Raw genomic sequence first — 12,033 nt, forward strand, 5'->3', positions numbered from 1 at the left:
ATAATTATTTGAAAATGACTTAGATTACCGATCTGAAGATTCAACCATAAAAAGAGCTGACGTGGTTTGTCGAAAAATGGATTAAAAAAATGAACGGTTGCCGGTACACATTAACACTGAGGAATATGTGTTTCTGTTTGAATTAGAGGAAGAAATAACGAAGATAGAACAAAAGAAAGTGGTTCAATGCTCGTCAAAAGATAATGGCATGAATATGCTTTTAGTTGCAATGTAACAGAAGACAATACGAATCTCGCTGATGTCAATGCAAATGTCGTCACAGGGGAAAGGAGAGGCACGTATGTCAACATAGTTTCAAAAACAGGATGCAAGTATATCGCAGATGGCCATACAAATAGCAGAGCATCATAAGTAAATGTTGGCCCAACAATGTCAATTTCCCTCGCAGTTAGTAAACGGTTGTCAGCACCGTTGGAAACACAGTTAGCAGCTCAAGCTTCACGTATATTAGTAAAGTTTTCATTGTCATATCGCAGGTGATCTCACAATAAGCTGAAGTTGATGAATTAAGAGATCGTCTCCGCTAGGTACAATTAAATCGGCCACTTTTGTTCGTTTTAATTCGAAAATACGATATCTGCAAATAACTGGAGTGTTGAAGAGAAAATATTTGCATTGTTCGTTGCCTTAAAAGGATCTTCCGCGGAAATATTACAAACCATTCCAAACTGTGAGTCTAGTAGTTATGAAACGCTGATGGGTGTATTTAAAAGATGCTATGTTAGGGAGCACCTGAAGAAGATCTTCCAAATCAAGGTGAAAAATCGCAGCCAGTTAGTCAATGAGTCTCTACAGGAGTTTTCTACAGAGATTGAGAGGTTGGCTTATACACATGACTCCGTTAATAGAATACGAGATGACACCACATGCTATGCTGCGTTAACATGTCCAAAATTGACGTTTGCAGAAATCGTTTCGCATGCTCTGACACAGGAAACTGCATCTCTGCTTAGCAATCGAATATGTATTTAAAACTCATAATTTAGAAATAGAAAAGCGCATTTGGGTTAATCAGTTACTTGAAAAGGCTGACATCACCGACAAGGACAGAGACGAGTAGGTCCTTGTGACATTTACTATAGTGGCCATATAAAGGAGCGCAAGTTTGGTGTTGGATTCGTGGTGGGAGAGAGACTCCGTCGCCGAACACATTCACTACAGAGAATCAACGTCTAGCCACAATCCGCATCAAAGCGAGGTTCTTCAACATATCGCTGATTTGCGCCCACGCCCCGGCGGAAGAGAAGGACGATGTGACCAAAGATGCCTTTTATGAGTGCTTGGAGCGCACTTATGAGAGTTGCCCCTGCCACGATGTCAAAATCGCAGCTTGGCGACTTCAACGCCAGGGTGGAAAAAGAAGGTATCTTTGGCACTACGGTCGGTAAGTTCAGCCTCCACGAGGAAACATCCCCAAATGGGTTGAGGCTGATCGACTTCGCCGGGGCCCGAAATATGGTTATCTGTAGTACTAGATTCCAGCATAAGAAGATACATCAAGCTACCTGGCTGTCTCCGGATCGAAAAACCACCAACCAGATCGATCATGTTGTGTTAGACGGAAGACACTTCTCCAGTGTTTTAGATGTGCGTGCGCTCCGTGGTCCTAACATCGACTCGGACCACCATATTGTTGCAGCCAAAATTCGCACCCGCCTCTGTGCAGCAAAAAACGCACGCCAACAAACACAAGGAAGGTTCGACGACGAGAAGGTGCAACACAACAGACAGCCGAACGCTTTTCTACTCCTGCTCTCTGAGAGCACTCGTCAACAACTCGGTATAAGGGAACTGTGGGACGGCATTTCAAACTCCTTACGTACAGCTGCAACCGAAACCATGATGAGGATGGAATAGATACCGAGAGTTGAAGACGGAAGCGAGACGCATTTGCACACAGAAAAAGAAAGAGGCCGAAATGCGTGAGTACGAAGAGCTTGATAAGCTGGCCGACAGGGGTAATGCTCGAAAATTCTACGAAAAGATGCGGTGGCTCACAGAAGGTTTCAAGACCGGAGCGTACTCTTGTAGAACCCCCCAAGGTGATCTAGTCACCGATGCCCAGAGCATACTTAAATTATGGAGGGAACACTTTTCCAGCCTGCTGAATGGCAGTGAACGCTAGGGTGGGTCGATTCCGGACTTTTTTCGATTCGGTATTTCTAATAGTGCGGAAAAGTTGCCTTAGTACTTCCTGATTCCAATGCAACTTTTTGTTTTGAGATCGGATTGCATCTTCAACCCGAACCTCGTCCTTGAAATTTCGGAAATTCGCCTAAAATCGTGAAATTGTCTACCTAGCACCTGAAATACGCATCTCATGGCAAAATGTATAAAACAAAAGTTATTTGTCACGTCATTTGCTACCGAAATGGTATATGTGATCATGGCCGTAGGACGAACCGTTCCCGAGATACGAGCGAAAAGGCGGCGCGCCACAGCGCAAGGTAAAAATCGGCTTGCGGCCACACTTCTTGACGTTGATTTCGCCGAGTGCTATCACTCACATTCATTCACCTACGCCAAAGGACACGTTCGGATAGGTCTCCACACAAATATTTTTTCATCGAGTTCCTTCACTCTTGTCGTTGATTTCGCCGGGTGCTATCACTTATATTCTCTCAACAGAACACAGAACTCAAAAGGTCTGTATCTAAATTAAAATTTAGACAGAAATGTCCTGTGTTTGGCATATATCCGTACAATCTCTCTGAGTCCCAGTTACCTACTTACCAGGATGTTCTTTTGTGTTATCAGTTTGAAAGATTTCGTATAGGGCGACTCCGAGGCGACAACTAAGAACTTAGGAGTAAAGAGGTTACAGAAATAGTTGCAAAAAAGGTTGAAAATACTTTCAAGAAGTCATCTATTCCGATAGTTTCACACACCAGAGTTGTACAAATGCTCATCACATACCATAAGAAATTTCTGACTCTTAAACAAATATTTTAAGGAACCCAGTAGGTTTGAGCTCTAAACGAGACGACTTTGTCTCTTCTGCCGGAAAATTATTTGACATCGCTGCTTGTAAATGCATTTATTTTTTTTATGTCCAAAGGAAAGGAAAGTTCCTATCAATGAACAACCATTTCTCTTGGACCAGAGAACCACAAGAATTGGTCGCATTGGAAGTGTTGATCTACCTGAAACAAAAAAGATTACAAAGAAAAATGAACGTAAAGAAAAGCTTTCAAAACGTCATTCAACATCAACACTTACCAGAAAAGTATCAGCTAGAACACGTGACCATTCAGATCAGCCAGACTCTCATACAGACGACAACAATGTAGGCGCGTCGCACATTGATTCTTCGAAAAACGATGGTGATGATGAATTTTCTCTTCCATCCTCTAAAACCAAACAAAACACACTAGTATTACAACACACTGCTTTAGCTGCCCAAAGATTTGGAGTAAGTGATAGAGCAGCGGCCTTGATTGTTTCATCGGCTTTTCTGGATGCCAAAAAAGCAGGTTTGATAACAGAGGATCCGGCTAGCTTTGTCACTGACAAATGCAAGATTAGTCGGGCAAAAAAAAGTGTTGGTGTTAAGCTCCAGAACACCGAAAGTATTGACTCCGTATATGGGCTGTTTTTTGACGGCCGCAAAGACAATACACTTACACAAGTCAGCGAAGGTGAAAAGTACTACCGCGACACTGTCAAAGAGGAACATAGCGGAACCGGGTTGTCATTACTTTGGCCACGTCACTTCTCCTTCCGGGTCAGCTGAGGATGAGACGCAAGCTATATGGCAACATTTACAAGACAATTCAGTTGATGTGGAACATCTAGAAGTTGTCGGTGCTGATGGCACCAACACGAACACAGGTTGGAAAGGTGGAATCATTCGGAAACTAGAAGAAAGAATAGGTAGGCCATTACTGTGGGTTGTTTGTCTTCTACATTTCAACGAACTTCCATTCCGTGCTCTTTTCGAACACATAGATGGTGTCTCAAAGAGTCCAAATACATTCTCTGGCGACATAGGTAAACTGCTCCCTTATTGTGAGAAGTTGCCTGTTATCAAATTTGAAAGTTTTTCATCCTGCCAATTACCTTCTGAGGTTATTAATCCGACCCAACTTAGCACAGACCAAGCTTATCTCTATAAAATATCAGAAGCTGTTATTTCCGGTCAATGTTCCTCAGATTTAGCGTCGAAGCATCCAGGTAACATGTGCAAATCTCGCTGGCTCACCTGTGCAAATAGAATTCTGAGATTATACATTTCTACTGACAAACCAACAAAGGAAATAAAGATTTTGGTCAAGTACATACTTACAGTTTACTCACCTTTGTGGTTCTCAATAAGATTCAACAGTTCAATCAAAGATGGCTCGCGCCATCTCTATGCTGCAATTCAAAGGTCGAGATACTTACCCGCTAAACTGCGCAAGGTTGTCAATTCATCCATTCAACAGAATGCTTTCTTTGCTCTTCCATAAAACATTCTCCTTAGTATGATGACTGACGAACGGATAGAAGTCAGAAAGTTGACCCTTGACCGTCTTCTGGCAGCCAGAGAAGCAGAGTCTGACACCATAAATGGAAGAGTTAGATGTAATAAAGTGCCAAAGCTGAATTTCAAAGCTAATACTTATTACGATATGATTAACTGGAAGACTATTACCTTGACTGTTCCACCAGTTCTTTGTTCAGTTTCTAACGAAGAACTCATAAAAGGGCTGTCGGGAGACACTGCAGAGGTATGGAAATTTAGTGAATTCCCCTCTCACACCGTGGCAGTCGAGAGAATCGTCAAACTGGTGACAGAGGCATCTTCTAAAGTTATTGGCCCCCAATCTCGTGATCTTTTTATACGCTCTACACTGAAATCTAGGCAACAAGTGCCAAGGTTTAGTACAAAATCTGATTTTATCAATAAATTTGACACAGATTCAGACTAAAACAAGCCTGACATATGGTTGGTTGGTTAGGTTGGGCTTGGGAGGAACCCGAAGAGCAGCTACGTCCACGCGGTGGGTTCTGGGTGACAAATACAGGTTAGCTGAGAGCTGCAACAATTTTGACCTTGCGCTGTGGCGCGCCGCCTTTTCGCTCGTATCTCGGGAACGGTTCGTCCTACGGCCATGATCACACATACCATTTCGGTAGCAAATGACGTGACAAATAACTTTTGTTTTATACATTTTGCCATGAGATGCGTATTTCAGGTACTAGGTAGACAATTTCACGATTTTAGGCGAATTTCCGAAATTTCAAGGCCGAGGTTCGGGTTGAAGATGCAATCCGATCTCAAAACAAAAAGTTGCATTGGAACCAGGAAGTACTAAGGCAACTTTTCCGCACTATTAGAAATACCGAATCGAAAAAATTCCGGAATCGACCCACCCTAGTGTGTAATGCTCTCACGAGTAGTGTAGGATGTGGGTTGTAAGCGTACTGTGGTGAAAGTTGCGTGTTAGTGATGTAAGTTTGAGTCGATGTGGTGTGATGTGGTGAAGGTTGCGTGTTTGTAATGTAAGTTTTGAAACGATGTGGTGTGTGTGTTGAGGTCGGGGGAGGATGCTCATTTGTACAACAGATATAATCTCAAAACAAAAAAAAAACCCTCAAAAGAGTATTCAATTTATTATACTTTATCGCTTCTACTACAATACCATAAATCAGTTTACACTGAGAAAATCTTTAACAGTATTTTAATATACAAATATACAATATAATAAAAATGGTTAATTACGAAAAAAATCAAAATACACCTGCAGGAGCTATACGCTCAAAACTGGCTATTAAATTCATTTCAGAAAGTGACAGTTTAACAAGATACTGCACTAGATTTGCCTCCTCACCGATTCACGAAAACTCCAATCAGGCATCTTCGCCCTTGTATTTCAATAGCTCGGTCGATAATCCATCGGCTGCTGACGCTTTGTTGTTCTTCAGGCGCGTAATTGCTATTCAAAAAGCTATTCCATCTTCGTCGATTTGGGAATCGGGCTTGACATCTCCAGGTATTACACTTTCACTGCTGTTCAGTGGGCTCTAGAAGTGTTCCCTCCATATCTTCAGTATGCTCTGCATAGCCACCGGCTCACCTATTTGGGCCCTACAAGAGTATGCTCCGGTCTTGAAGCCTTCTGTTGGCCCCCGAGTATTCTCGTAGAATTTTGAGCACTACTTGTCAAGCTTTTCGGCAAATGCGTCTCGCTTCTCTTTTCAAATCTCGGTATTTCTCCCACTCCACTCGACCGCAATATTGCGAGGGAGACTGTCCACTATCTCTTCTTATTCTTTCGACCTTTCCGAAAAACAATTTTCGTTATTCTAACAAAACTTATGCCGGATAAGTGACTTACATGTTTACAAAATACATAGTATAAAACATGGTATACATACATATTATAAAATAGAGTAAATTTTCTGTCCTTATGCCCCTTTGTATGCTTAAGTCTTTGAAATTACGCAACGGATTTTGATGCGAATTTTTAATAGATAGAGTGATTAAAGAGGAAGGTTTATACAAGCTCTGTCGCAAAAGAAACAGGACTGTTAAAAAAAAACAACAAAAAATTAATATTTTTCAAAAGTTATATTTTTTTTTATTCATAAAAGTTTCCTTGTGCTACGAGTACGATACAGCGTTTAGCCCGATCAATTAGCATTTCAAATGAGTATTTAAGGCCATTTTTCGGAATGCTCTTGAGAATATCGGTCGTCGCGTTTTGGATAGCTGAAATGTCCTGAAACCAGTGTCCTTTCATGGGCAAATGAAGTTTTCCAAATAGGTAAAAATCACAGGGTGCCAGATCAGGTGAGTAGGGTGAGTGATAATTGGTTAATATGGAGTTTTTTGTCAAAAAAACAGTGACAAGCTTCGACCGATGACACTGCGCATTATCGTGAAACAAGCGCCAGGACCCTGCCTCAAGGTATTGTGGTCGAGCACGACGAATGAGTGACAAAAGACGCTTCATAACACCAAGGTAAAACACAGCATTAATCGTTTGGCCAGTTGGTACGAACTCTCGGTGTACAATACCCTCGGAATCGTAAAAACAAATCAGCATGGTCTTTGTTTTTGACTTCTGAAGATAACTTTTTTTCGGTGATGGCTCTCGTTCCCACGACCTTCTTGGAATCGCTTAAACCACTCATGCACATTACTAAGGGATAGGCACTGATCACCATAAACTTTTTTCATAATTTGAAATGTTTTAGTAAACGTTTTCCCAAGTTTAAGAAAAAATTTAATATTTGCTCTTTCTTCAAAATGCATTTTACGACCGATGACCAAAAGCTGCTGCCACTTTTTTATCAATTAACATCGAAATGTCAACAAGAGATCAAACTTTTTATATCATATACCCACCAATAGGTGGCGCCACCAGAAACAGTTATATTAAAAAAATTCTGTTTCTTTTGCGACAGACCTTATATGTATAATAACATCCATTAAATAGTGGAAAACTGCTGTTATTTTGGAGGTTTTAAGCTGATATCGTAAATAATTACATTATTTCCGCTTAGTTTGCAAACGCAGGTTGAACCCCATGAGATTTATCAAAATAATGTGCTAAGTATTGTACCCATTGAAAAGGTCTCCGCCATGGTAAATGGCTAATTTTCAAATACACTGTGCAATGGATTATAACTGGCTCAGTAATCAGTCGATGAATATTATATCACTTGGATCCCAAAAGACTGATGACATAACTTTTTCGTCTCTCCGCGCTTGAAGACCGGTTCAACATGCAGTCCACTATAATGTCTGACGTTTGGACTCCTGTGTGAAATGACGGAGCCGATTTCTATTGTCACACACCAATGCAGAAAGTCGGTTTTATTAAGATTAAAGATCACAAAACACTCCTTAGAATCAGAAATTCGTTGTTTTGTTAAATAATAAACTTGCGAGGCACCTACTCTGCACAGAGATTTCGCCTTTTTAGGACGTACACTGCCTTAATTGTCCTCGGTGCATATTTCGCCTCTTTCCAATATAGCAAATCTCTTTTCAACAGTTGATTTCCGACCGATTTAACAATGCTTTTGTAACACACGAACACGAACATTCACAAGTTGGTTCACAAAAATGATATATCTCATTAACTAATATTGTAGTTAAAATCTAATTAATAAGAATCATATCAATGGGTCACCCACAGTAAAGCTCTATCAAATTGCCAGTTACATATACATATCTTATTTTAAAATAATTTTAATATATCATTAGTTATAAAGTAATTGATTTAATACGATACATATAATATTTTATCGTAAATTACTCGGTTTCGCCGAATAACAAGGGTATCTTATTATTAAGAAAATATTCTTTCCGAATTGCAAAAATATATCTTACAGATTCACATATATTCCCGATAAAAAATATGTCAGTTTTGATCCGATTTGAACAAATTTTGTCATGAGGTGGCCTACTTTAAGCGTTCTTTTTGGACAAAGTTTTATCCTCATGCATTGATGGGCCCTTGCTTTGCATACCGGAAAGTGGAAGGTTATAGGCATGTCAAGGTAACATTAAATATCAAATTTAGTCGATATCGGTCGAGTAGGTCCTGACATATTGCTTTTAACCGAAATATGGGTAGCGCCACACCCATCGTTCATGTTTGACCCGACTACTATAAAGTTCTCCTGTATCAACCCCCGGTTCAAAATTAAATGCCTCTGACATACAGTGGACCAATAAAATTTACATACATCTAGTTCTATTAAATTACGGCACGTTTATTTGTTACAAAATTAATCAATTTTGTGGTTTTTTCTATCCATTTCGAAAGATTTATATTTAACATTAAATTTAGCATATCAAAATATTTTTTTTTTATACACCAAGCCAACAATTCGTGGTTTTTTCATCATGATAACGCACCATCGCACTAAGCCATCATTGTGAATGAATTTTTCGCCAAATACTCAACAAATATCATTGAGCTAGCACCTGATATGGTCCCCTGTGACTTTTTCTTATTCTCCACACTGCAATATCCACTTCGGGGAACAAGCTTCAACTCAATTGAAAACACCAAAACAATTCGACGCGGGAGCTGTTTTGACGATTGGAAGAAGCGTTGGCACATGTGCATCGCTTCAAATGGATGTTATTTTGAAGGCGACAAAATAAATTTGGATGATGATTCAAAAAGTTTTATTTTATTTATAAGTATATTTGAATAGCATCAAATCACATTGCTTTTACTACTTATTTTTTATGAAAACGTGTTTTATCATTTAAAAAAAAAATTAACGTTTATGTTTTTTTAGTTTGGAAGTCGCACTTTTAGGAGTTTTGAACTTAACAGTTATACAGAAAAATTTAATTTTTTAATATTATTGGTTACAATATTTGTTTTCTATCAGTTACTTCTATGTATTGCCTTCTATTTGGTGACAAAATTAACATAATCTTGTATTACGTAATACTGTATACATATGTATATACATATATACTGTAAAATATAATTCTTATTTTTACAGGTTCCTGTCACTCTCTCACTATCAAGATCTAAAAATTATGTCACATTATTTAACAGTCAACTGAAGTCAACTGAATCGCAGTAAGTGCTTGTAGTATTAATTAAACTATATAACTAAGTGCACAATTTTTTTCTAATAAATGTATACCAATTCTAAATTCTAATAAAAATTATGATAATTAATATGGTAATTGTTAACGATTAATAATAAGTTCACTTATTTTAATATATGATTTATACTGTGCAATTTGACATTACCATTATCCAGGTGACTCATTTTCGGTTTAGCATTTCTACCGTTGTTCGGGTCAGACCATTGTGCAGTATACAACAACAACTAGACGCACGATTATCAGGTGATGCGTTTTAGCTTGGCACATCATACGATTATACTGTTCTTTGGTCAGACCATTGTTCCGTATGCAATAACAACATTATTATTTTCGCAAGTTCGCTTACATTTTTTTTTCTATATAAGCTTGAGTTAAGCATAGAATTGTGCTCAGTTGTCAAATGAATTAGATGGTACTTGGAGAGTACCAAATACAGAAAATAAATTTATGTATATTGAAATTGAATCGTGGTTTTATTACTGTGCAGACATATACGTTATACGAGTTTAATTTGAGTGTTTAGTGCAATCCTAAACATTTTTGGTGCCTCCTGTGAGGAAGTGTGTATACGAGTATCGTTTAAATTGCTTATAATATGTCAGCATTAAACTTGCTTACATCAGTGCGCACATCTATTTTGCGCATCTGGACGCAAGTTCAAGCAGATAACTACCATCCAGACTGTGTTGAAAGTGAACAGCTCTTGGGTAGTGCCAGACAACACTTCTCTGGTTTTATGGACAACCATTTTGCCCTCGTGTCCAGCGCACATGGAGCCGAGGTGGCAGAGCATGATGATTTGCTCGCTTCAACGGAGGAGATTTTTAACAACATTTGCATCAAACTAAAACGTAAAATGTCAGCGTTTAGCGAACTTCCCAACCACGAATGCAGCCATGCACCAGACATGCGTTTGGATCCCGTCTCCATTCCGAGCTTTGACGGACAGCCGTCCAATTGGTTAGCGTTGAAGGATATGTTTAAGACGCTGGTTCACAACAGAAGTGACTTGCAGCCCACCTATAAACTGGGAAAATTGAGACAATATGTGAAGGCGGAAAATGTCCTTTTAGTCGGTGGTTTGTACACAGGTGGTTATGAAGAAGTCTGGGCTGAACTGAAACAACGTTACGACAATCCCCGTACTCTTTCGGAACATCAGAATCTCGAGCTACGCTACTTAATTTTGTAAATAGTGTACGTAATTCCTTCAGGGCGCTTGAATTGATGAATGTGCCACTAAAACAGTGGGATGCTATAGCCGTACCACTGCTACTACCGAAACTACCGATTGTTACTCGAACCGAGTGGGGAATGAGCCTAAAATCCAATGAAATTCCGAAAATGGAAGAAGTGATCATGTTCGTGGCACGGCGTGCGGCAAACCTGCGACATCGTCGCCAATTGTCCCATATATTTCAAGCGGACGCACATCCAGTCATGTTGTGAAGGCGCATCTGACTATGAACTCTGGAAAAAATCTTAATCCGTTGGTAGCATCTGACAAGGCAACGAATTGCCCATCTTGTAATGAGTTTCATCGCATTACGAAATGTCAAACGTTTCGTAACCTTTAACTTGTCAAGAACCGATTCCTAATCCACTTCGACTACTGAAAATCGATTCCGAAAAATCGATTATTTTACGAGAAAACTCGATTTTCGAGTAGAATCGGAATCGAGTTTACCATCCCTACTGGCAGCTATCGGGGCACATATAAAACCTCCGCACAATAACCACCACAAAAAAAAAAAAATGATTTTTTTTCCATGTAATTTATACGGAAACAGAAAATTTGAAATAGGCACCTCTTAATATTAATATTAAGAGTTCATCTTTTGAGTGACTTTTTTTTACACGTTTTCGAAAGTTTTGAGCCTGTTTTTCAGTTGAAAAAAAAAGGTTGCCTCAGAATGACACACCCTAGGGTATATAGTATGTTAGAAAAATAAACCAAAATTAGTATATTAGAGACAAGAGGTTTGAACTAAGGTCTAGTCCAATTTATTTCATAGTCATCGCTAAGCTATGTAATTTATAAGAAATACACATTGTTAATTTGTTCAATTTATTTTGTTGAAATTTCACACATATTTATTGAACGACATAAAGGCCGTGAACAAATGGATGGAAATTCAAAATCAATGAAATCATTATTGGTTGCATTAACGTTTCGCATTACTCAAGTATATTTGAGAATACTTAATACTTGCTATGTCTAAGAGGATCGTTTACGATGCATTATTTACATTGTTGTCTTGTTAATGCGAGACAAGTGCACAAGTCTCCACTGTTTCCCTCTTGCCCTGCTCTAGTCATTTACTGCAGTCTTCTCAATCTGTCAGGCTCATTTTGCGTGTGTCGCCACCAGACAGTAACCATTAAGTATTAGGTTATCAAATATCTCCCTTTCGCTTTTTTGCTCTTTATTCAATGCTTTA

General features: G+C 39.0%; 2 protein-coding genes across 4 annotated transcripts in view; one reads left to right on the plus strand and one right to left on the minus strand.

Annotated features, from left to right (window-relative positions):
• Positions 1 to 12,033, minus strand: part of LOC105226404 (dnaJ homolog subfamily C member 16) — a 623,397-nt gene that overhangs the window by 78,897 nt on the left and 532,467 nt on the right. The window lies entirely within an intron of this gene.
• LOC105224845 (aminopeptidase A) overlaps positions 1 to 12,033 on the plus strand; it is a 230,691-nt gene that overhangs the window by 57,352 nt on the left and 161,306 nt on the right. For all 3 annotated transcript variants that reach the window (XM_049449915.1, XM_049449917.1, XM_049449916.1), the window contains one exon: positions 9,481 to 9,560. In XM_049449915.1, the coding sequence (XP_049305872.1) occupies positions 9,481 to 9,560 (80 nt within the window). The remainder of the gene's footprint in view (positions 1 to 9,480; positions 9,561 to 12,033) is intronic.

The sequence above is a fragment of the Bactrocera dorsalis genome, chromosome 2, assembly GCF_023373825.1.
Source record: "Bactrocera dorsalis isolate Fly_Bdor chromosome 2, ASM2337382v1, whole genome shotgun sequence".
In the NCBI taxonomy this organism is placed as follows: Eukaryota; Metazoa; Arthropoda; class Insecta; order Diptera; family Tephritidae; genus Bactrocera; species Bactrocera dorsalis.